We start from the raw sequence: 26146 nt of genomic DNA, 5'->3' as shown, positions 1-26146 counted from the left end.
GAGTTTAGATGGTGATCTGATTGAAACGTGCAGGATTCTGAGGGGGCTCGATAGGGTAGATGTTGAGAAGATGTTTCCACTAGTGGGGGAATCTCAAACTAGAGGATATAGTTACAGAATAAGGGGGCACTCATTCAAAACTGAGATGGGAAGGAATTTCTTCTCTCAGGGGGTAGTGAATGTCTGGAATTCTCTACCCCAGAGAGTCGTAGAGGCTCGATCACAAAGTATTTAAAGAGGAGGTCGATAATTTTTTGAAATATCGGGGAGTTGAGGTCTGGGCCAGATCAGCCATGATCGTATTGAATGGTGGGGCAGTCTTGAGGGGCTGAATGGCCTACTCCTGCTCCTATTTCTTATGCTCTTTCCCCACCCCACCCCACCAACAAAACCATCGCTTGCATTTCCTTTTATTAGTTCTGGGGGGGGGGGGGAGGAAGCTTGGGTTCTTTTTACACATGGACATACATGACTACCATGTACTCTCCCAGGAGAAGCAAAAAACCCAGGGTCAATAAGGGGAAATAATAGGCTAGAAGCTTCCTCTCCGCACCCCCCCCTTTCCAGGATTGAAATCCTGTCTAGGAGATCACATGGATCGAGTGTTATCCATGAAGCCCTTGCCTTCTATATGATGCAATCTTGGACCCAGAGAAGAACCAGTCCGACTCCCTCCTGAAGGCAGGGACGCATTTAAAATACTTCTTGGTAATTTAATTTTTCTCCTCTCACCCTTCTCCAAGGTGTGTGGTTCCACAGATTCCTGTCATGCTCCCCCACTCTTTGCGAGCTTTGCTGAGCATACGCAGCTTGCATTTTTAATGCAACCTTAACATAGCAAAAAGCCCCAGGGTGCTTTGCAGTGTAATCAGACAATTTGACACTGAGCCATGTAAAGCAATATTAGGACACCTGACCAAAAGCTTGGTCAAAGAGAGAGGTTTTAACAAGTGTCTTAAAGAGGGAGGGAAAGAGAGAGGCGGAGAGGTTTAGGGAGGGAATTTCAGAGCTTTTGGCCCCCAGGCAGCTGAAGGCACGGCCGCCAGTGGTGGAGTGATGGCAATTGGTGAATGCTCAAGAGGCCAGAATTGGAGGAGTGTAGAGATCTCAGAGGGTTGTGATCCTGGAGGAAGTTACAGAGATAGGGAGGGGCGAGGCCATGGACAGATTTGAACACGTAGGAGAGAATTTTAAAATCGGGGCCAGATTAGGAGTCCACGTAGGTCAGGGAGTGCTGCGAACTTGGTGTCAGTTAGGATGCAGGCCAGCAGAGATTTAAATGGGCTGAAAAGGGTGGAAAGCAGGAGTCCAGTAGCTCAGGCCCAATCTTGCCCGACTTGAGCATAGGTGTACCTTTCACCCAGGATCACTGGCTCATGAACCATTTTATTCCTGTCCTCCTTAGAACAGGAATAAAAAGGCTGATTGTAGTATTCCTGCTGCTGCTCTGGCTGAAATTGACTGGCATAATGCAAACCTAAACATCTAAGCTAGGCTTTGGTAGCCTAATTGGTCTGTTGCACATCAGGCTGTACACTTACACACTAAGCAGTCCAGAGAAGTGGTTGCATTGTCTTTCATTTCTTTTGAAACAGTCCATCCACATGTCATACCGCTTCAGATGTTTGGCCATTGTGGAAATCGTACTGCGGCATGTGTATACTTGACATTTCTAATGTTTGCAGGAAAGAAAAAATCTCCTGTTTATACAGTGTCTTTCACAACCTCAGGACGTCCCAAAGTGCTTTGTAACCAATTAAGTAATGTAGGAAAAGTGGCAGCCATTTTGTGCACAGCAAGCTGCCACAAAAAGAACTGTGATATTGACAGATAATCTGTTTGTTGATGGCTAAATATTAGCCGCAGGGCACCGATGCTAACTCCCCTGCTCTTCTTCCAATAGTGGCCATGTGATCATCGTCCGCTTCCTGGGGGCCTCAGATTAACATCTCATCCAAAGGACGATCTTTCGGCCAGTGCAGTGCTGCACCTTGGTGCAGCCCCTCAGCCAGGGCGGCGCTCCCTTGGTGTGGCCCCTCGGCCAGGGCACACTCCCTCGGTGCTGTCCCTCGGAGAGGTCCCTTGGCCAGGGCGGCGCTCCCTTGGTGCAGCCCCTCGGCCAGGGCGATGCTCCCTCGGTGCTGTCCCTCAGAGAGGTCCCTTGGCCAGGGCGGCGCTCCCTTGGTGTGGCCCCTCAGCCAGGGCACACTCCCTCAGTGCAGCCCCTCAGCATTGCCCCTCACCCCACCCTGGGAGCGTGTTGGTATTTACAGGGGGTCCCCGGGAGTGTCAGTATCTGCAGGGGGTCCCCGGGAGTGTCAGTATCTGCAGGGGGTCCCCGGGAGTGTCAGTATCTGCAGGGGGTCCCCGGGAGTGTCAGTATCTGCAGGGGGTCCCCGGGAGTGTCAGTATCTGCAGGGGGTCCCCGGGAGTGTCAGTATCTGCAGGGGGTCCCCGGGAGCCTGTCAGTACATGCAGGGGGTCCCCGGGAGCCTATCGGTACATACAGGGGGTCCCCGGGAGCCTATCGGTACATACAGGGGGTCCCCGGGAGCCTGTCGGTACATACAGGGGGTCCCCGGGAGCCTGTCGGTACATACAGGGGGTCCCCGGGAGCCTGTCGGTACATACAGGGGGTCCCCGGGAGCCTGTCGGTTCTTGCAGGGTTCCCCTGGAGCCTGTCGGTATTTACAAATGGTTTGTGGGACCCTTGAAACATAGTGAATAATTGGAAACCACTGCTGTTGGTGTTGACAGAATTCCAGGTAACCCTAGATAAGGCCTTTATTTCCCTCTTTGCACATAATCCATTCTAATATTTCCCAGGTCAACAACAGGCCTTTTTAAAATGCAACCCTTTTTGGCATTGCTAGAGGTCTTTCTGGAGTCAAATCTGTTGCACTAGCAATGGGCCTTTGTTTAACTGAAGCATTCGAAACAGGGAGAGCCCGGGTTTCATGCTCTCCCTGCTTGTTGGCCAAACTCGGATGGAGCAGCGATGGGGCGTAGCTGGTTTGAGTCTTCCCCTGACAGCTGTAGGTTCATACTGCACAGAAGTAGGCCATTTGGCCCATCGTCCCTGTGTGGTTTTTTGAAAGTGATATAGATCCAATTAGTCCCACTCCCCATTGCACTTTCCTCATGGCCCTTTTCAAGATGGAGAGGTTTTAATAGAGTAGATAAAGAAAAATTATTCCCTCTGATGAGTGGGTCGATAACCAGAGGTCATAGATGTCACCAAAGGGGAGATGAGAAATGTTTGCACTCGGTTATCAGAATCTGGAATACGCGACCTGAAAAAGGTGGCGGAAACTGATTCCATAAATAATTTTTAAAGGGACTTGGGCAGATCATTGAGGTTGAGGAACTTATAGGGTGACTGACAGTAAGTGAGGGTTTGGTAGTAAGTACAGCTGCTCTTTCAAAGAGCTAGCACTTGCGCGGTGGGCTGAATGGTCTTCTGTACTGTAAGTTTCCATGATTCTGAGTTTATATCCAATTCCTCTTTGAAAGTTACATTTGAATCTGTTTCCACTGTCCTTGCAGGCAGCGTGTTCCAGATCACAACAACTTGCTGTATTTTTAAAAATTCTCTTCGTCTCTCCCTCTAGCTCATTGTCAATTATCTTAAATCTGTGTCCTCTGGTTACCGACATTCCTGGCACTGGAAACAGTTTCTCCTTATTTACTCTATCAAAACCCTTCATAATTCTGAAAACCTCTGTTAAATCTCCTTTTAACCTTCTCTGCTCTAAGGAGAACAATCCCAGTTTCTCTAGTCTCCATATTAACTGAAGTTCTCGTTCCTGGGATGATTCTAGTAAATCTCCTCCACACCCTCTCCAAGGCCTTGACATCCTTCCTAAAGTATGGGGCCCGGAATTGGACACAATACTCCAGCTGGGGCCTAATTGGCTCAGCATAAGTTCCTCTCTAAGTTGACTCCAACTGGGAGTGGATGTTGGGAGCAGGGCGGGTTCTGGCTGACATTATACCCATGCTTGACAGTCGAATGTTGACTCTATCCTAGGCACATTTGAATGGTCACTTGGGCGAGAATGGGTGTTGCTTGTGGAACCATGAGTCACTGCCTTGGAAAGCAGAGGAAACGATTGTAGGGGCGGGAGGAGGGGAATGCATGTGCAGCCCGCAGTAATTTGTGCGTTTATGAAATACAGAAGTGCTTCCGTTCCACTTGTTGCTTTTCCCCATGTGTGACACTGAATGCGACAGTGGGGTGTTATGACAGAGCTGTGTGTGTGGGGGGGCGGGGTGCAGGGCATGCTATGTCACTGCTTCAACAGCATGGGGTGTGTTGTGATGGTTTTGTTCTGAGGGGCAGTGAAGTCTGAAAGAGGGCTTCCTGTAATTGTCACGGCACGTGAAATGGTTGATTTCTTGTGCAGCACAGGCCCCTTTTGGAGGGCTCAGAACATCCTGAAGCAAACGCAGGATGAGTCGAGGCGTGTGTATGGGTTTTTTGTGCCCATGTTGCTATGTGCCTGGGTGTGCTGGAGCACCTGTTTCCCGAGGTGTGGGATGGGATGGTGACTGTCCCTGTAGAGTCATCTTTATTGAGCCCAGCCAGCTGTTGGCTTTCATTTCTGTTTTTAAAATAAAGAACCACACACTCTGTCTTTTGTTGCTCTCCATACCCTCAGCTGCTGCTGTACAGACAACCTGTGAAATAACATTTTCTTGGTAATTTTTTTCTTCCATTTCCTTCATGCCCCATTTTCTCTATTCTCCTGAAGATTTTGGTGGGTTATTCCTTTGGCACCTCACGTGCCATTCATGTGCAGGCTGAGACAGTGTGCGTCAGCAGGCTGTTCAACTGTTGAGGGCATCGCAGCTCAGCCTGAGCCTGCATTCACCTCCAAAACCATGTACCCACGGAGGCCACTAGATTGTGCTCGGGGTGGTGGCCCTGGGTGGATATTCTTCCTAACCTCGTTCACCAAATCCACACACCACCCTGCCCCAGTGAAGGGCACTGATCCCAATTGTATCAAACAGAAATGCCCAGACCAAGATCAGCTAACTCAACATAGACCTAGACTGAGTTGTGAAACTTCCTGTATGCTTCAGTTCCCTCCTCTGCAGTACACTTGGTTGAAGTGTTGTGAGGGGACGATTATTTTTAATGTACTGTCAGTTGTTACATTTCTCATTTAAAAAAAAAGTTTTGTCCCTTTCTATAGTCACTGTGCCACCCTTAGGTGACTTTGCTCAGACATTGTGTGCTGTGCACAATGTCTGGCTCACCTCACTAAAGCAGCTGTAATTGCTTCTCTGTCCAGCGGTGAGGATGTGAAAGGGAGCAGCCCAGAGGAGCACAGCTCAGGTTTCCATACCGATAGCTCACAGCTTGAGTCAAAAGATTGCGGGATTTGAGCCCCATAAACCAGGCAGACACTCCCAGTGCTAGCACCAAGTGAGTGCTGCACTGTCGGAGGGTCAGTACTGAGGGAGCGCCGTACTGTCGGAGGGTCAGTACCGAGGGAGCGCCGCACTGTCGGAGGGTCAGTACTGAGGGAACGCTGCACTGTAGGAGGGTCAGTACCGAGGGAGCGCTGCACTGTCGGAGGGTCAGTACCGAGGGAGCGCTGCACTGTAGGAGGGTCAGTACCGAGGGAGTGCTGCACTGTCGAGGGTCAGTACCAAGGGAGCGCTGCACTGTCGGAGGGTCAGTACTGAGGGAACGCCGCACTGTCGGAGGGTCAGTACCGAGGGAGCGCCGCACTGTCGGAGGGTCAGTACCGAGGGAGCGCCGCACTGTCGGAGGGTCAGTACCGAGGGAGCGCCGCACTGTCGGAGGGTCAGTACCGAGGGAGCGCCGCACTGTCGGAGGGTCAGTACCGAGGGAGCGCCGCACTGTCGGAGGGTCAGTACCAAGGGAGCGCCGCACTGTCGGAGGGTCAGTACTGAGGGAACGCTGCACTGTAGGAGGGGTAGTCTTATGGATGTGACAGTAAGCCAAGGCTTAGTTGGCTTTCAAAGGTCCTCTGGAACCTGTCACAGGAGACAGAGTGTTCTCCTGTTATCCTGGCCAACATTCAACCCCCTAGCAACACCTCTTTTCAAAAAAAACTTGGTCAACTATCCTAATGTCTCTTTAGCTTGGCATCAAATCTTTGTGTGTGAATTACATTCCTCTGAAACGGCTTGAGACATTTGACTGTTAAAGGCACTATATCAATGGATGTGGTTGTTGGTTAGGGCACTTCCTCTTCCCAATCCAGGATTGTTCTTCGATTTAAAAAGAGTAGATGAGTGGATTCTGAGTCTCTGGCACCTTTGTAACACTTTGCTGGGTCAGGGTGTGTAAGAGTGTTTCCCAGATGACTCACCGTGCTAGCTTGTTTATCCTCCACACTCATTGCCCCTGGAAAAAACGCTGGCTCAGAGGAGAAATTCCCTTGTGGAGAATTAGTGTGAACTCATTCAATGTCGAAAGGCCATGATTGAGAATTCAGATTATCTACTGGGTCCAGTTACATCAGCCTCTAGGTGTATCTTGCTGGCCTTGACGTTTGAGTATTGGTTGGATATTCGACCATGGGCAGGCAATCACAACTGAACTTTATCCTGCCCTTGCCCAGTGTCCACATGTGCATGCATTTCCTCCATTAAATTATTTTCTCCCATCTTCTGCCTCCGTATGTTGTACCCCTTCCCAGGCCAAGTGTCATAGAATTACATAGCACAGTGGGAAGTCATTCGGCCCATCGTGCCTGTGTTGGCTCTTTGAATGATCTATCCAATCAGTCCCACCCCCCCCCCCCCCCCCCCCGGCTCTTTCTCCATAGCCCTGCAAATTTCTCCTTTTCAACTATTTATCCAATTTCCTTTTGAAAATTACTATTGAATCTGCTTTCACTGCCCTTTCAGGCAGCGCGTTCCAGATCACAACAATCTGCTACGTTAAAAAAAAACTCATCTCCCCTCTGGTTTGTTTTACCGATTATCTACAATCTGTGTCCCTCTGGTTACTGACCCTCCTGCCACTGGAAACAGTATCTCCTTATTTACTCTTTCAAAACCCTTCATGATTTTGAACACTTCTATTAAATCTCCCCTTAAACTTCTCTACCCTTAAAGAACCACCCCAGCCCCCCTCGTCTCCACAAAACTGAAGTTCCTCATCCCTGCTATCATTCAACAATGCAACATTTTTTTTTTACATTTCTGTGAGCTGATCTATCAAGGTGTGGATCTGGAGTGTGGCAGGAGGGATTAGTAGCTAACCTAGTCTGTCATTAAGGCCACTGCTCAGATACTCTATGGGGAAGTGGTCTGAGTGGGCCCTGATGTCAATTAGAGGCTAATTATAGTTGGAGGTTTCTTGAGGTTGACAGCCACTTGGCTACTCTTCTCACTATATCAGCATCCCTTCAAGGTCAAAAAAAACAGCAGGACATAACTGTTTCTTGCTCTTTTTGTATCTTTTTAAATGATTATTCAATTGTGATTGTGTTTCATACAAGGTCGACTAATGTTTTTAGATAAATGATGGAGAGATAGGCTGGGAGAGAGATGAGCAGCTTGAGAGAGGCAGAGGAATGAATGGAAAGAATGCAGCAGAGGTGTGCAAATAATGGCCTATTGAACACATTGACCCACCATCTAGCTCTCAGACCTGGCAATTCAGTCCTTTATACACTAATATTTTTTCCTGGTTATTTTGTCCTGCGGACTTTGTGGACCCAGAGATAAGAAAAGAGGTACTCTGGGTCTTCCTGCCTCTCTGGGGTGGATTAAACCCTAAACTGGCGGCCCACAGTCTTGGTCAACAGCAGCTTGAGATATCAGCAAGTGAATGGAAAAGTGGATTTTGATCTTTGCAAAAGTGGTTTGTGAGGCTTCATGTCACGTACTTAAACAACCAAAAAGTTGGTAAGATATACAAGCTGCGGATAGTTTCCTCCCTCATCTCATCGGTTTCTCTACTTCTCCCGACTCCACTAAAAACTCATCTCTATGACCAGCTGTTGGCTAACCCACCCCCTGCAGTGGTTCAGTGGGTAGCACTCTGTCTCTTTCTCGCCTCTGAGTCAGAGATTCAAACCCCGTGTCAGAGTTTTGAGTACAAAATACAGGCCAGCAATCCCGATGCAATGCTGAGGGAGCACTGCACTGTGGAGGGTCAGTGCTGCAGAGGGTCAGCACTGACAGGGCACCTCGCTATTGGAGGGTCAGCGCTGAGGGAGCGCTGCGCTGCAGAGGGTCAGCACTGACAGCACCGCGCTATTGGAGGGTCAGCGCTGAGGGAGCGCTGCGCTGCAGAGGGTCAGCACTGACAGGGCACCTCGCTATTGGAGGGTCAGCGCTGAGGGAGCGCCGCGCTGCAGAGGGTCAGCACTGACAGGGCACCTCGCTATTGGAGGGTCAGCGCTGAGGGAGCGCTGCGCTGCAGAGGGTCAGCACTGACAGGGCACCTCGCTATTGGAGGGTCAGCGCTGAGGGAGCGCCGCGCTGCAGAGGGTCAGCACTGACAGCACCGCGCTATTGGAGGGTCAGCGCTGAGGGAGCGCTGCGCTGCAGAGGGTCAGCACTGACAGGGCACCTCGCTATTGGAGGGTCAGCGCTGAGGGAGCGCTGCGCTGCAGAGGGTCAGCACTGACAGGGCACCTCGCTATTGGAGGGTCAGCGCTGAGGGAGCGCCGCGCTGCAGAGGGTCAGCACTGACAGGGCACCTCGCTATTGGAGGGTCAGCGCTGAGGGAGCGCTGCGCTGCAGAGGGTCAGCACTGACAGCACCGCGCTATTGGAGGGTCAGCGCTGAGGGAGCGCTGCGCTACAGAGGGTCAGCACTGACAGGGCACCTCGCTATTGGAGGGTCAGCGCTGAGGGAGCGCTGCGCTGCAGAGGGTCAGCACTGACAGCACCGCGCTATTGGAGGGTCAGCGCTGAGGGAGCGCTGCGCTGCAGAGGGTCAGCACTGACAGGGCACCTCGCTATTGGAGGGTCAGCGCTGAGGGAGCGCCGCGCTGCAGAGGGTCAGCACTAACCGGGCACCATAAGAACTAGGAGCAGGAATAGCCCCTCAAGCCTGCTCCACCATTCCATACGGTCATTGCTGATCTCATCTCGGCCTCAACTCCGCTTTCCTGCCCGTTTTCCATAACCCTTCAACCCTTTATTAATTAAAAATCTGTTTATCTGCTCCTTAAATTTACTCAATGTCCCGGCATCCACCGCACTCTGGGGTAGTGAATTCCACAGACTCATGACCCTTTTGAGAGAAGTAATTTCTCCTCATCTCTGTTTTAAATCTGCTACCCCTTATCCTAAAACTATGACCTTTTGTTCTAGATTGTCCCACCAGAGGAAACATCCTCTCTACGTCTACTTTGTCAATCCCTTTAGTCATCATATATTCCTCAATTAGATCTCCTCTCATTCTTCTAAACTCTAGAGAGTAAAGGCCTAAAGTGCTCAATCTCTCTTCATCAGACAAACCCCTCATCCCTGGAACAAATCTAGCTATCGGAGGGTCAGCGCTGACGGGGCACCGCACTGTTGGAGTCACAACCTTTAGATGAGGCTTTAAACTGAGTGCCCTGTGGGACCTCTCTGGTAGTCATAAAAGATCTCGTGGTCACTATTGGAAGAAGAGCAGGGGAATTCTTCGGTCCTGCAGCCAATATTTATCCCTCAACCAACATCACTAAAACAGATGATCTGGTCATTATCGTATCTGTGTGGAATTCCACATTTCCTACGTTACAACAGTGACGACACTTCAAACTGAAGTACTTCATTGTGCAGTGTTTAGGACTTCCTAAGGTTTAAAAGACTCTGTAGAAATGAGAATCTTATTCTATTTTTTTCTTCCTCTTCCTTTTATTCCTTCTTTCTGACTCTGAAATGACTTGGTCATGTGTTTTATCTACATGAAACATGCTGTGCAAGATGTAGTAGTGTATACAGTCAATGTGCTCGTTGGCATGCCACCCCTGCAGTGTGACTTGTCTTCCAAGTGACCCCATTTTTCAGTGGATTGGAGCTAGGGTTTGAGTTTTCTGCTGTGTTCACTCACTCTAAAACATTTCAGTCGAGCCATCATAGTTTTATGACTTAGTAAACTGGGGTGGGATGTGTCCTTCTTATTTTGTTGCCTAAAAATTAGATGTGCTGGCAATAGGCCAGGAAAGGGGGCCAGTTTACGCTTATTACTTTCATTAGGAGGTGTCTTGCATCAGCACAGGCACAACCCCTCTCCCCCACTCCTAGCTGCTAGGCAGCCTGTCTGAGGGGCACAGATCAGCACCGATGTGGGTCTGGGTGCTGGAGAACCAGCATGCAGTGGGCCATACTGTCGCCATTTCTGCTGTTTCCGATGACAGCTCAGTGATGAATTTATTGTGCAAGTGTGTTTATCTGGTGTCAGCTGTGACTCGATGAGTAGCACTCTTGCCTCTGAGTCAGAGGTCATGGGTTCAAGTCCCACTGCAAAGTCAGAACCATTTAATCCAGACTGACTGAGGAAGTCAGCCTCACAGCTCCAGCGACCCGGGTTCAATTCTGGGTACTGCCTGTGTGGAGTTTGCAAGTTCTCCCTGTGTCTGCGTGGGTTTTCTCCGGGTGCTCCGGTTTCCTCCCACAAGCCAAAAGACTTGCAGGTTGATAGGTAAATTGGCCATTATAAATTGCCCCTAGTATAGGTAGGTGGTAGGGAAATATAGGGACAGGTGGGGATGTGGTAGGAATGTGGGATTAGTGTAGGATTAGTATAAATGGGTGGTTAATGGTCGGCACAGACTCGGTGGGCCAAAGGGCCTGTTTCAGTGCTGTATCTCTAAAACTAAAAACTAAGTGCTGCACTGTTGGAGATGCCATCTTTCGGATGAGGTATTAAACCTGGGCCCCATCTGCCCTCAGGCGGGCACAACTGAAAGAGCAGGGGAGTTCTTCCCCGTGTCCGGTGTCCTGGAGCCAGTATTTATCCCTCAACAGCATCACTGAAACCATTATCTGGTCTGCTGATGTCCTCAGGATGTCCCAAGCACTTTACATTGGCCCTGGGATCCTTTATACCCACCTGAGAGGGCAGATGGGGGTCTCCGTTTAACATGTGATCCGAAAGGCGGAAAACTGAAGAGGGCCATGATAAAAGGTTTCAACTCAATGGGTGAATGCTTTATCGGAGGTATGACTGAACTGAATAGGCCAGGAAGGTCCCAGATTAGATCCCTAATAGTGGGGTGTTAGCTGACCTCAATTTGGCAGCTGTAGGAACACAGTCACTGGCCTTAGGGTTCCCGAGAGAGAGAAAGAAAGGGAAACTGGTCACAGGTCTTGCTCCTGACCTCTGATCAAGTGACCCCGCCCCCCCCCCCCCCACCACCACCACCAAACCTGACTCGTCCCGGTTGGAAAGTCCTTGTGAAGTCAGGGTGGAGGTGGCATTGAGCTTGACTGTCTTGTGCCCCACCAGCACCCCCCCAAGAGTGTAATGTGGAAACTGAGGCTCGCGCTTGAGGAATGGCAATAAGGTGAGGTGCCAGTGGGCTTCCTGTGCATCCTCAGCAAATTGCCACTTGCTGAGGAGTAGAGGGGAGAATACCTTCCCATTCTCCTGAGTAGCTGTGATGCTGGTGAAGGAGAGAGTTTGGAGATCACTGTTCATTCTGTGAGTGGACAAAGGGGAGAAATCACTTTATTTATATTATGCTTTCTAATCCTGTACTTCATCTCTTCCAGATTATGTTTACTTTGAAAACTCCTCGAGTAATCCGTACCTTATCCGAAGGATAGAGGAACTGAACAAGGTACAGAATTTACATTGCTTAGTAGGGATTCGGTGTGTGATGAGAGACCTGCATCAGCACAGCAAGAAATGTTGTGGCTGTGTGGGGTGATGTATTTTTTTCCATCTCCTGCCTGTATAATTTCCCAGGTGAGACGGCTGGGAGGCAACCTTCCCCCAAGTGCCACCCTGAAACCAAGCACTGATTCCCTCATCAAGTAGAGACCATGTAGCCCTCCAGAGAAGGAAAGAGAAAGACACAGTGCATCAACAGTATTGTGTTTTCAACAAACATTGAAATTTAGCTCTGCTTGATCCTCACCTGGTGACCACATCGACTTTTCCAAGCAAGGGTCACTTGGTATTGGGAACCTCGGATTGTTTCTTTCTTTCATCTTCTAAACCAGGAAAGGTGAAGAAAGAACTTGCATTTCTCCAGCTCCTTTCACCACCTCAGGACTTCCCAAAGGGCTTTACAGCCAATGAAATGCTTTGAAGTGGGTTCTTATAGGATGATGTCTTTCGGATGAGACGTTAAACCAAGGCCCCGTCTGCCCTCTCGGGTGGGTGTAAAAGATCCCACGGCCACTATTGGAAGAAGAGCAGGGGAGTTCTCCCCGGTGTCCTGGGGCCAATATTTATCCCTCAACCAACATCGCTAAAAACATCGCTAAAATCTGGGTCATTATCACGTTGCTGTTTGTAGGATCTTCCTGTGCACTAATTGGGTACTGCAATTCGTACAACAGTGACTATTCGTGAGTACTTCAGTGGCTGTATTGTGGTTTAAATATCTTCAGACCTTGCTTAAAAAAAACACCAGTTCTGATGACAGGTCACATAGACCTGAAATGTTAATTTTGTTTTTCTCTCCACAGATGCTGCCTGACCTGCTGAGTATTTTCAGATTTTCAGCATCTGCAGTATTTTCCTTTTGTATCATTGTTTGTTTGTCTTGTTCCAATTAAACTTTATAAGGTGAATGCATTGATAGAGTCCACGTCTGTAGCATCATGTTCTTCTCCTCTTCCACCCAACAGACAGATACACACCCTCTGCCTTTGCCTCCCATCTCTGTCAGCTCTATCACTTTCTGTCCCTCTCACTTCTCTCTGCCTTTGCCTTTGTTTGTCACTTTCTGTGTCTGTCTCTCCCTCCTCCTTCTCCCCCCCCCCCCCCCCCCCCACCCCACCACCTCCGCAGTGATTAGTGTGTTACTGCTGCTGAAGATCCATTCATAAGATGCTAACATGCTGAAGTTTGAATCTGGGGGCTTTTCTGATCTGTGTAGCTTATCTCTTTCACTGCCTGTACAAGCTGGTCTATCAAGGCAGCGGAAAATAAGGTTTTAATATAAGAAGTAAGACTGGACTGGGAAATTTTAAATTATTTGCTGTTCATTTTGTAGCTAATGTTTTCCTGGTGACTCAGCTGGTTACCATTGGCCTCAGTGCCCCTGAGATAGGAAGGGGAATGTTTACCAAATACTCCACTATCCACGAACCCTACACATGTGTACACTGGGTGAAGCCAGGATTAGTGATATCTTATGGCAAAGCATAGGCAAGCTGCTGGAGGGTACCTGCTGCTTCTGGTGCCAAACACTCTCAGCCAACACCTTTAGGAGAGGTGAACATTGACTGACTAAATTAACGCCCTTCGTTATCGAGTGAAAGGTTAAAGGAAAAAAAATTAGCATTTCGTTGGTGCCTTTCACGACGTCCAGACATCCCAAAGCACTTTACAGCCAATGAATTACTTTTTGAAGTTTAGTCACTGTTCTAATGGAGAAAGTGTGGCAGACACTTGTTTACAGCAAGTTCCCCAAACTGCAATGTGATAAAGATTTGCTGATCTGGTTGAGGGATAAATATTGGCCCCAGGACACCGGGGAGAACTCCCCTGCTCTTCTTCCAATAGTGACCGTGGGATCTTTTACACCCACCCGAGAGGGCAGACGGGGGCCTCAGTTTAAAAACTCATCCAAACGATGGTACCTCTGGCAGTGCAGCACTGAGAGTGTTGTCCTGTTTTATGGCACATAAGTATCTAGAGTGGGGTAACAAGGGAAGCAAACAGACCTGAAAAGTCTGAGGTTGCTCTGTGCCAAATTAAGCTGATCTTGGCCGAGTGCTACAATTCGCTTTGGTGCTCCTGAGCTAGGGCGTGGAAAATTATCCATAGGTCACTGTCCAGTGGTCTCTGTGGAAAGTGGGCAAGGAAGATGAGGGATCCGGCTGAGTTATGATGCTGCCCATGGTCGAGCAGCCTGTTGACTTGTCTGGGCTTTTGGTTATACGAAAAGCACTTGGCTATAGAGCACTATCTCAGCACATCTCAGGGAATTTAAAAAAAAAATTTACATCAAAGGGGTTGCTTTGCTTTTGATCTAGAGTAACATTTGTTCATGAATTACATTGATCTGTTTCTGTGCTATGGATTCTTTCAGCCCAGCTGCTCCATGCCAGTATTTATGCTCCATACAAGCCTCCTCCCAACCTTCTTCATCTTACCCGAACAACATATCCTTCTCTTCCTTTTTCCTTCATGTATTCATCTAGCTTCCCCTTAAATGTATCTATATGATTCGCCTCAACTACTTCTCTGTGGGAGCGAGTTCTGCATTCTCACTGTTTGCTGGGTAAAGAAGATTCTCCTGAATTCCCCATTGGATTTATTAGTGATTATCTTATGTTGCTAACCCCTAATTCAGGAGAAGAAATGTTTTACCTATATCAACCCTATCGAACCCCTTTATAGTTTTAAAGACCTCTATCAGGTCACCCCTTGACCTTGCTCCAGTCTGTGCATTCTTTCCTGATTAGTTATAACTTCAGTTTTGGTGAGCACTTTAATGGCTCACTTATTTGCTCTCGACCACTGTCTCTCTACTTTGCTGCATGCAGTCCCTCCAGTCACCATCTCACTGCTGCTCTAATGCCAGCTGACAATGTTCCCAATTGACTTGCTGCCTGGCTTTGTTATTCCTGCAGTGAAGTAGGATGAGTGGGAAGCATGTCGATTGGGAATTTATTTCCTGGGGAGTTGCCTTGATCTTGCTCCAACCATTTTGTGGCACTACTTGTCATCAAACCCTTTCCATTCTGGATAAAGTAAAACTTTTGGACTCGGACCTGAACCCAAACCTCAAAAGCGGTCTCCCACTGCACTTTTCCATTTTGTGAACCAGCTAGCCGTTCACTTCTCTGGGTAAAGGCCCATTGAGTGCTGAATAAGGGAGCAGTTTTACAGCTCATGTTGACTCTGAACTGGAGTGAGACTCATGTAGGATTCTTGCAGCCAGCAGAGACGTAGAGAATTGCATCCTCACTGGTTAATGACCAGATAATCTGTGTTCGTGATGTTGGTTGAGGAAAAATATTGACCCAGGACATTGGGGAGCACTTCGCTGCTGCTCTTCCAAGTACTGCCAGTGGGAACTTTGACATCTGCCTGAGATGGCAGAAGACGCCTCAGTTTAAGGTCTAACCTGAAAAAATGGCTCATCTAAAGTTCAGCACACCCTTGGTACTGCACTGGGAGTGTCAGCCTGGATTATGTGCTCAAGTCTATGGAGTGGGGCTCAAACACAAAACCTTTTGCCTCGGATGTGAGAGTGCTACCCACTGAGTTGTGTATATTGAGTGGACGAATTACACCGTGTGACTTTACCGATGCTACCTCACGCAGCAATCTAACTGTATTTGATTTTGTTTTAAGCAGACCGGCAGTGGCAACGTAGAAGCCAAGGTTGTGTGTCTGTATCGCAGGAGGGACATTTCCAGCAACCTCAACGGACTAGCGGACAACCATGCACGTGAGTACCTTGCACTTTATTTGGGATACATGGGAGGCTAGGGCAGAATAGTCCCGCAGAATCAATGTTGTAAGGAAGCTCAAATATCATCTGAACCAGAGGTGAAATTATTTTTAGCGGAGTTGCATCCATGTCCTAAAGTTAAGGCTAGCCTGTTAATGCCGTGAAAAAGGCTTTATTTAACCCCAGAAGGATTTCATAGCTGACATGTGATATTAAGCTGCAGTTTATTGAGACAAATAATGCACTCTGCCAGTGTTTCTATGGTGTAAACAGGAATTTTTAAACTTCTGGGCACCACGCATCAGGGAGGATATGTTAGCCTTGGAGCAGGTGCAACAGAGGTTCACAAGAATGATGGGGTTAAATTATGAAGGCAGGTTGCACAGACTAGGCTTGTATTCCCTCAAGTAAAGAAGATTAAGGGGTGATCTAATTGAGGTGTTTATGATGATTAAAAGATTCGATCGGAAAGTAGAAAGAAACTATTTCCTCTGGTGGGGAGAGTTCAAAACAAGTGCGGCAAACCTAATAAGATCATAAGAAATAGAATCAAAGAATTATAGAAAGTTTAAGGAGCAGAAAGAGGCCACTTGGCCCATCGTGTCTACGCCGGCTGAAAAATGATCCGCCTATTCTAATCCCACCTTCCAGCATTTGGTCCGTCGCCCTGCAGATTACAGCACTTGAGATGCATATCCAGACTCCTTTTGAATGAGTTGAGGGTCTCTGCCGCAGCTACCCTTTCAGGCAGTGAGTTCCAGATCCCCAACACCCTATGGGTGAAAAGGTTTCTCCTCATCTCCCCTCTAATTTTTCTACCAGTCACTTTAAATCTATGCCCACTGGGCACTGACCTCTCTGCTAAGGTAAACAGACCCTTCACCTCCACTCTATCCAGGCCCCTCACAATTTTGTACATTTCAATCAGATCTCCCCTCACTCTTTGTTCCAAGGAGAACAACCCCAGCCTATCCAATCTTTCCTCATAGCTGCATTTTTCCAGTCCTGGCAGCATCCTCGTAAATCTCCTCTGTACCGTTTCTAGTACAATTACATCCTTTCTGTAATGAGGTGACCAGAACTGCACAGTACTGAAGTTGTGGCCTAACCAATGACTTTTCAGTTCCAGCATATTCTCCCTGATCTTGTATTCTATACCTTGGTTAATAAAGGAAGGGATTCCATATGCCGCCTTAACCACCTTATCGACCTATCCTGCTACCTTCAGGGATCTGTGGACATTCACTCCAAGGTCCCTCACTTCCTCTACACTTCTCAGTATTTTCCCATTAATCATGTATTCCTTTTCCTTGTTTGACCTCCCCAAATGCATCACCTCAAACTTCTCCAGGTTGAGTTCCATAGGAGCAGGAGAAGACCATTCAACCCCTCGAGCCTGTTCTGCCATTCAATAAGATCATGGCAGATCTGATTGTGGCTTTAGCTCCACTTTCCTGTCTGTCCCCCATAACCCTTGACTCCCTTGTGGATCAAATATCTATCTAACTCAGCCTTGAATATATTCAATGACTCAGCTTCAACTGCTCTCTGGGGAAGAGAATTCCAAAGATTAAGAACCCTCAGAGAAAAAATTTCTCCTCATCTCTGTCTTTGATGGGAGACCCCTTATTCTGAAACTCTGTCCCCTAGTTTTAGATTCCTCCACAAGGGGAAACATCCTCCAAGCATCTACCCTGTCAAGCCCCCTCAGAATCTTGTATGTTTCAATATGATCACCTCTCATTCTTCTGAACTCCAATGAGTATAGGCTCAACCATTCTTCGTAACACAAGCCCTTCATCCCAGGAACCTTAAAATTGTTAGGAAGCACTTCTTCACACAGGGTAGTGGAAATCTAGAATTCTCTCCTCCAAAAAGCAGTAGAGGATGAAGGAAATTTTTGTTTTATTCATTCATGGAATGGCTAGGCCAGCATTTATTGCCCATCCTTAATTGCCCTTGAGAAGGTGGTGGTGGTGAGCTGCTTTCTTGAACCGCTGCAGACCATGTGTGGTAGGTACACCCACAGTGCTGTTAGGAAGGGAGTGCCAGGATTTTGACCCAGCGACATTGAAGGAACGATATAGTTCCAAGTCAGGATGGTGTGTGACTTGGATGTTCCCATCCACCTGCTGCCCTTGTCCTTCTAGTTGGTAGAGGTCGCTGGTTTGGAAGGTGCTGTCTAAGGAGCCTTGGTGAGTTGCTGCAGTGCATCTTGTAGATGGTACACATTGGAAATTTGAAAATTTCAAAACTCAAATGAATAGATTTTTTGTTGGGTAATGGTATTAAAGGTTAGGAACTAAGATGGGTCGATGGAGTTAAGTTACAGATCAGCCATGAACAAATTGAATGGCGGAACAGGTTCGAAGGGCTGAATGGCTTCCTCCTGTTCCTATGTTCCCAGTGCTTGTCATTGCTCGTAGGAGTGTTACGCTATATCTTGCATTTCGTTGTACAGTGTCTTCTGTTCAGGAGGACCTGCATTCCTTTTAAGATTGCACAAACGCAGTAAGCAAAGTCAATACTAGATTAATTGGTCCAGGAACTTCGCAAATGTCTGAATCTCAGTTTCAGCTCAGAAGCACCAGCATTCAAAGACCATTTCCCATCTGTAACAAAGTGTAATGTCTGTGTGGGCAAGATGCATCATTTTTTAAAAAATAATGAAGTTAACTATATAAATGTATAGATGTGGCACTGTTTATACTCCAGTGACAGTTATTTTTCTCTGAAATCACTTCATCTCGACTCCATTCTATTTTCCAATTTTTAAAAAGAAATTCTGCTGAATATAATGTAAAACCAAAATCACTCCTCACTGTTGGCAATGTGAAGAAAGGGTTTTCATTCCATTGAGCAGTCATCTAGTTTATCATGCTGTCCCTTCAGTAAAAACAGGAGAGGCTCCAGAAGAGTGCTCAATGTAAGGGTGGTGGCTTGAGTGAAATGCTGACTGTAGGTCAGCAAGTTCTGACCAGTTATGGACCGTGGTTTTATGGCGGGAAAGAGTTTTGCAATTGTCGCTTTTGATTCTGCTCTTTAAAGTTGAATGATAAGAATTTTGAGAAGTTACAAGAGGATGAGAGCAGGGCCAATGGTTAGACTGCATCACTGGAACTTCTGCAGCTTTCCCATGTTATTCCAGATCCCTCATACTGTCAGCCACAGTAGCTCCTCCCATTCTAGTTGCCTCTTCTCACTCAGCCCCACCCCCGTATCCCTCCCTCTATTCCCATCTTCTTCGTGTTTGTATCAAGCTTCCCCTTAAATGCATTAGTGCTTTGTGCTTCAGCCACTCCATGTGGCAATGAGTTCCATATTCATACCTTACGTGATGTTAATCCAGCTCCCTCACACTCACATGGTAACCTCTCATTCCAGCGTCCCATGTTACTGACTGTATCTCTACCAATAATCCAGCTCCCTCACACCGTCATTCAATAACCCCTCTCCCCCCAGCCCCCTGTGTTACTGACTGTATGTTTACTCGTAATCTAACTTCCATGCCCTGTAACTCAGTAACTCCTTCAAATTTGTTCCCAATTTATATTAGCATCACTGTTCAAACCGAATTATCTTTCAAAAGATCAGGAACAAATGAATATTTCTTTGACATGTTTTAAGTTGCGATAGGGAGGGGGATAGGAAAGGAGGGAGCCTGGCAATTTTGGTCAAACAAACTATTACAGCTGTGAGAAAGGATGTTATTTTGGAAAGTTCATCAAATGAGGCCATGTGGATTGAGTGAACTAATAAAAAATTTGGGAAGATATGGTAAATCAAGAGTTAGAGACAAGACAAGAGAGAAAGGTATTAATATGGGAAATGATAAACAGACCGTGATAGGAAGGGACAGAGTGTACAAATCTAAGAGCAAATCAACAGATAAGGCTAGAGGTTACAAAAATATTAAAAGGACGAAACTAAAGGCTCGGTATCTGAATGCATGTAGCATTCGAAACAAAACAGATGAACTGAAAATGCAAATAGAAATAAATAAGTATGATCTGATAGCCATTACAGAGACATGTCTGCAGGACGACATAGATTGGACCTGAATATTGAAGGGTACATGGCATTTAGGAAGGATAGGAAGCTAGGAAAAGGTGGAGGGGTAGCTCTGTTAATTAATGATGGTATTAGCACAATAGAGAGGGATGACCCAAGTTCAGGAGACCAGGATGTAGAAGCAGTTTGCGTAGAGATGAGAAATCATAAAGGCAAGAAGTCACTTGTGGCAGTGGTGTACAGGTCCCTAACATTAACCACACTGTAGGACGGGGTATAAAGTAAGAAATAATGACAGCTTGTCAGAAAGGTCCAGCGATAATTATGGGGGATTTTAACCTACATATTGACTGCAAAAGTCAGATGGGCAGAGGCAGCCTAGATGAGGAGTACATAGAATGTTTTGGGGGTAATTTCTTGGAACAATACGTTCTGAAGCCAACCTGAGAGCAGGCTATACTAGACCTGGTATTGTGCAACGGGATAGGATTAATTAACGACCTCATAGTTAAGGCATCCCTAGGTAGCAGTGATCATAATATGATTGAATTTTACTTTCAGTTTGAGGGAGAGAAGAGTGAGTCCAAGACTAGTATTTTAAACTTAAATAAAGGCAATTATGAGGGCATGAAAGCAGAGCAAGCTAAAGTGAACTGGCAAATTAGCTTAGGGATAGGTCAGAAGAGATGCAGTGGCAGACATTTAAGGGAATGTTTCAGAATACACAGGATAGATAAGAGAAAGAAAATTTCTAAGGGTGGGGCCCGCTATCTGTGGTTAACTAAAACAGTTAAGGATAGTATCAAACTTAAAGAAAAAGCCTATAATTGTGCAAAGATGGGAGGCGGGTCAGAAGATTGGACAGAATATATAAAACAGCAACGAATGACTAAAAGATTGATAAGGAAGGTAAAATTAGAGTACGAGAGAAAGCTAGTTAGAAATATAAAAACAGTACGAGTTTCTATAGATATTTAAAAAAGAAAAGAATTAACAGTGAGCATTGGTCCTATAGAAAGTGAGTCTGGGGAATTAATAATGGATAATAAGGAGATGGCAGATGAATTGAACAGATATTTTGCATCGGTCTTCACTACTGAGGATACAAGTAACATCCCAGTATTAGCTGTAAGTCAGGAAGTGGAAGGGAGGGAGGAACTCGAGAAAATTACAATCACCAGGGAAGTGGTACTGAACAAATTGTTGGAGCTGCAGGCTGACAAGTCCCCGGGTCCTGATGGACTTCATCCTTGGGTGTTAAAAGAAGTGGCCAGTGAGATAGTTGATGTGTTAGTTTTAATTTTCCAAAATTCCCTAGATTCGGGGAAAGTTCCGTTAAATTGGAAAATAGCAAATGTAACTCCTTTATTCAAAAAGAGAGGGAGACAGAAAGCAGGAAACTACAGGCCAGTTAACTTAACATCTGTCTTAGGGAAAATGTTAGAAGCTATTATTAAAGACGTTATAGCAGGGCATTTAGAAAAATTCAAGGTAATCAGGCAACGTCAACATGGTTTTGTGAAAGGGAAATCATGCTTAACCAATTTATTGGAGTTCTTTGAGGCAGGTACATGTGCTGTGGATAAAGGGGAACTGGTGGATGAATTGGACTTAGATTTCCAGAAGGCATTTGATAAGGTGCCACATCAAAAGTTATTGTGGAAAATAAAAACTCATGGTGTGGGCGGGTTACATATTGGCTTGGATAGAAGATTGGCTAGCTAACAGGAAACAGAGAGTAGGCATAAATGGGTCATTTTCTGGTTGGCAAGATGTAACGAGTGGTGTGTCACAGGGATCTGTGCTGGGCCCTCAACTTTTTACAATTTATATAAATGACTTGGATGAAGGGACCAAAGGTATGGTTGTTAAATTTGCTGATGACACAAAGATAGGTAGGAAAGTAACTTGTGAAGAGGATATAAGGAGGCTACAAAGGGATATAGATAGGTTAAGTGAGGGGGCAAAAAGACCTGGGAAGTTGTCCACTTGGCAGGAAGAATAAAAAAGTATATTATCTAAATGGTGAGAGATTGCAGTGCTCTGAGATACAGAGGGATCTGGGTGTCCTAGTGCATGAATCGCAAAAGGTTAGTATGCAGGTAACAGCATGTAATTAGGAAAGCTAGTAGAATGTTATAGTTTATCGCGAGGGGAATTGAATACAAAAGTAGGGAGGTTATGCTTCTGTTATACAGGGCATTGGTGAGACCACATCTGGAGTACTGTGTACAGTATTGGTCTCCTTATTTAAGGAAGGATGTAAATGTGTTGGAGGCAGTTCAGAGAAGGTTTACTAGACTAATACCTGGAATGGACGGGCTGTTTTACGAGGAAAGATTGGACAGGCTAGGCTTGTATCCGCTGGAATTTCGAAGAGTAAGAGGTGACTTGATTGAAACATATAAGATCCTGAGGGGTCTTAACAGGGTGGATGTGGGAAGGATGTTTCCCCTTGTGGAAGAATCTAGAACTAGGGGTCACTGTTTAAAAACCAGGGGTCGCCCATTTAAGACAGAGATGAGAGAAATTTTTTTTCTCTGAGGGTCGTGAGTCTTTGGAATTCTCTTCCTCAAAAGGCGGTGAAAGCAGAGTCTTTGAATATTTTTAAGGCAGAGGTAGATAGATTCTCGATAAGCAAGGGGGTGGAAGGTTATCGGGTCGGTGGAAATGTGGAGTAATCAGTTCAGCCATGAACTTATTGAATGGCGGAGCAAGCTTGAAGGGTCCAAATGGCCTACTCCTCCTAATTCGTATGTTTGTAAAAAGGGGCAATCACACTGCTGTGAATGTACTATGGACCCCCAAACAGTCAGAGGGAGATAGAAGAGCAGATATGTAGGAAAATCTCTGAGAAGTGCAAGAACAATAGGGCAGTAACAGTAGGGGATTTTAACTACCCCGATATTAACTGGGATAGTTTTAGTGTGAAAGGAATTGAGGAGCAGAATTCTTGAGGTGCATTCAGGCGAACTTTTTTGCCCAGTATGTGGCAAGTCCAACAAGAGAGGGAGCAGTTTTAGACTTAGTTTTAGTAAATTAAGATGGGCAAGTGGAAGGAGTGGCAGTGGGAGAGCATTTTAGCGGTAGCAATCATAATTCAGTCAGTTTTTAACATAATTATTGAAAAGTACAAGGATAGAACAGGAGTTAGAGTTAGGGGCAAGGCCAATTTTACTCAGCTGAGGAGTGATTTAGCAAAAGTGGACTGGAAATAGCTACTTGAAGGTAAATCAGTGTCAGAGCAGTGGGAGGCATTCAAAGGGGAGATTCTAGTGGTTCAGGGTAAACCTGTTCCCACAAAGAAAAAGGGTGGGACGCCCAAATCTAGAGTGCTACAGATGTCAAGGAGCTTACAGGGTCAGATAAGGCAGAAAAGGAAAGCTTACGTCCAACACTGAGAACTCAATACTACAGAAAGCCGAGAGGAGTACAGCATGTGGAGAGGTGAAATCAAAAAGGAAATTATTAGGAAAGCTAAGAGAGGGCATGAAAAAATATTGGCAAGCAAAATCAAGGTGAACGCAAAGATAGTTTATCAATACATTAAGAGTAAAAGGATAACTAAGGAGAGAGTAGGGCCCATAAAAGACCAAAAAGGTAACTTATGTGTAGGGGCGGAAGATGTTGGTATTGTTCTTAATGAATACTTTGTGTCTGTCTTCATAAAAGAGGGAACAATGCAGATATTAAAGTTAAGGAAGAGGGGAGTGAAGTATTGGATGTGATCAACATAGGGAGAGAGGATGTATTAATGGGATTAGCATCCTTGAAAGTTGATAAATCACCAGGGCCAGATGAACTGCACCCCAGGCTGTTAAAAGAAGCAAGAGAGGAACTAGCATAAGGTCTGACCATCATTTTCCAGTCCTCACTGGATACAGGTGTGGTGCCGGAGAGTTGGGGAACTGCTAATGTTGTACCTCTGTTTGTTTAAAAAGGGAGCGAGGGATAGACCGATTAATTACAGGCCAGTCAGTCTAACCTCAGTAGTGGGCAAATTATTGGAATCTATTCTGAGAGGCAGGATAAACTGTCATTTAGAAAGGCACAGATTAATTAAGGATATTCAGCATGGATTTGTTAAGGGAAGATCTTGTCTCACCAACTTGATCGAACATTTTGAAGAAGTAACAAGGAAGGTTGATGAGGTCTACATGGATTTTCGCAAGGCTTTTGACAAGGTCCCACATGGCAGACTGGTTTTTAAAAAAATAAAATAAAATCCCATGGAATCCAGGGAAATGCAGCAAGGTGGATACAAAGTTGGCTCAGTGGCAGGAAACAAAGGATAATTGCTGACTGATGTCTTAGTAACTGGAGGGCTGTTTCCAGTGGCGTTCCACAGGACTCCGTATGGGTTCCCTGCTTTTTGTGATATATATTAACTATTAAGACGTAAATGTCGGCATGATCAAGAAGTTTGCAGACGACACAAAGATTGGTCGTGTGGTAGATAGTGAGGAGGATAGCTGTAGGCTGCAGGAAGATATTGATTGTCTGGTCAGATGGGCAGAAATGTGGCAAATGGAATTTAACCTGGAGAAGTGTGAGGTGATGCATTTGGGGAGGTCAAACAAGGCAAAGGAATACACGATTAATGGGAAAATACTGAGAAGTGTAGAGGAAGTGAGGGACCTTGGAGTGAATGTCCACAGATCTCTGAAGGTAGCAGGACAGGTTGATAATGTGGTTAAGAAAGCAAATGGAATCCCTTCCTTTATTGGCCGAGGTATAGAATATAAGAGCAGGGAGGTTATGCTGAAACTGTATAAATCATTAGTTAGGCCTCAACTTGAGTACTGTGAGCAGTTCTGGTCACCTCATTACAGAAAGGATGTAATTGTACTAGAGAGGGTACAGAGGAGATTTACGAGGATGTTGTCAGGACTGGAAAAATGCAGCTATGAGGAAAGATTGGATAGGCTGGGGTTGTTCTCCTTGGAACAGAGAAGGCTGAGGGGCCCGGATAGAGTGGAGGTGAAGGGTCTATTCACCTTAGCAGAGAGGTCAGTGACGAGGGGACATAGATTTAAAGTAATTGGTAGAATGATTTGAGGGGATCTGGAACTCACTGCCTGAAAGGGTAGTTGAGGCAGGAACCCTCAACTCATTCAAAAGAAATCTGGATATGCAGCTCAAGTGCTGTAATCTGCAGGGCTACGGACCAAATGCTGGAAGGTGGGATTAGAATGGGTTGTACATTTTTTAGCTGGCGCAGACACGATGGGCCAAGTGGCGTCTTTCTGTGCCGTAAGCTTTCTATGTGGTGTTTTTGTAACTATTTTATGATATGGTATTGTTATTGGGGTTGCATAGGTGGGACCTGAGCTGTAACTCATATTTTGCTCTCTACTTGTCTGAGTTTTGATTTGTTATGCAATTAAGAACCGTTGTGTGCTTCACATGTGCCAGAATCTAATGGCGGTGTCAGAACGTGCTTTTAAAAGTCTCTGAACGTTTACTGAACGGAGGTTTAGTCTTATTTAAAAAATAAATTTCCATGTTAACTCTCACTGGCAAAGAAAAGTGCTGTGCTAGTTATGGAGATGAGCTCCTTGTGTTGCCAGTGCTCCTAATCTGTGGCTCTACCATCCCTCAAATGCTAGCGACTTTGTTCAGGACTAGTATCTTTGTGGTAAAGCAGTCAGTTACAGTTTCCGTGTGAACACTTCTCTGTGAACATTCCTTCTTATCGAGCTCGGACATTGAAGCTTCCCATGTGGGGTAGGGGATCCTCCGGTTTTAACTGGAGCCCATAAGGCTGGACGTGGTAGGTCTCTGATCTCACTGGCTCAAGAGGTCAGTTTGCTGATGTCGCAGAGTACTGTCAATTTCAGAAGAGGTGCCCGTCAACATTTAACGACACTCCTTCTGCGTGAATCTGCCCTTGTAGGCTTTAACACTGATCAGAGAGCAAGGTAAAAAAAAATTTGAGTGGTGAATAAATTCTCCTCTACATTTCCCCTCATTGCTTATCTTTCCTGAACAATCTTGCATCCCCACCTACTAGGTGATGTGAGGTCATGACCTGTGGGGAAAATTCTACCTCTGATCTAATTACCTCCGTACCATGAAGCACCTAGCCCCTGTTCTGCACCAGCCACATGAAGGAAAAGCTGTGACTAGGAGCTTGCTGAGTGGGTGGCACAGCTGCATCAAACTCCAAGCTACTTTGTCACTGTGTCACCAGTGAGAGAACGGATGGTTTAAGTGATCAAATCGAGTGGTGATGAAGCAGTAAGTCGAGGTGTGGGTGGTATAGAGGTGTCAGTCACGGCTCAGTAGGTAGCACTCTTTCCTCTGCGTCAGAAAGTTGTGGGTTCGAGCTCCACTCGAGACAACACAATTCAGGCTGACACTCCCTGTACCACTACTGAAGGAGCACTGTACTGTTGGAGCTGCTGTCTTTCAGATGAGACATTAAACTGAAGCCCCATCTGGCTCCTCAGCCAGACGTAAAAGATCCCACGACAACTAAACGGGCCATTATCATGTTGCTGCTTGTGGGATCATGCTGTCTGAAAATTGACTGTTCTGTCTCCTACATTACAACAGTGACTA

The 26146-nt window shown here is 46.3% G+C and overlaps 1 protein-coding gene across 4 annotated transcripts in view; it reads left to right on the top strand.

Annotated features, from left to right (window-relative positions):
• Window positions 1–26146, top strand: part of mta2 (metastasis associated 1 family, member 2) — a 93737-nt gene that overhangs the window by 10320 nt on the left and 57271 nt on the right. For 2 of the 4 annotated variants that reach the window (XM_068021529.1, XM_068021527.1), the window contains exons 2-3: window positions 11706–11773; window positions 15472–15568. In XM_068021529.1, the coding sequence (XP_067877630.1) occupies window positions 11706–11773; window positions 15472–15568 (165 nt within the window). Of the gene's footprint in view, window positions 1–11705; window positions 11774–15471; window positions 15569–26146 lie in introns of those variants that run through there. The other 2 variants (XM_068021528.1, XM_068021530.1) reach the window with 2 other exon arrangements.

This window comes from Heterodontus francisci, chromosome 44, assembly GCF_036365525.1.
Source record: "Heterodontus francisci isolate sHetFra1 chromosome 44, sHetFra1.hap1, whole genome shotgun sequence".
Taxonomy (NCBI): domain Eukaryota; kingdom Metazoa; phylum Chordata; class Chondrichthyes; order Heterodontiformes; family Heterodontidae; genus Heterodontus; species Heterodontus francisci.
Note: the sequence above shows the minus strand (reverse complement) of the source record. Positions and strands in the feature narration are given on the sequence as shown.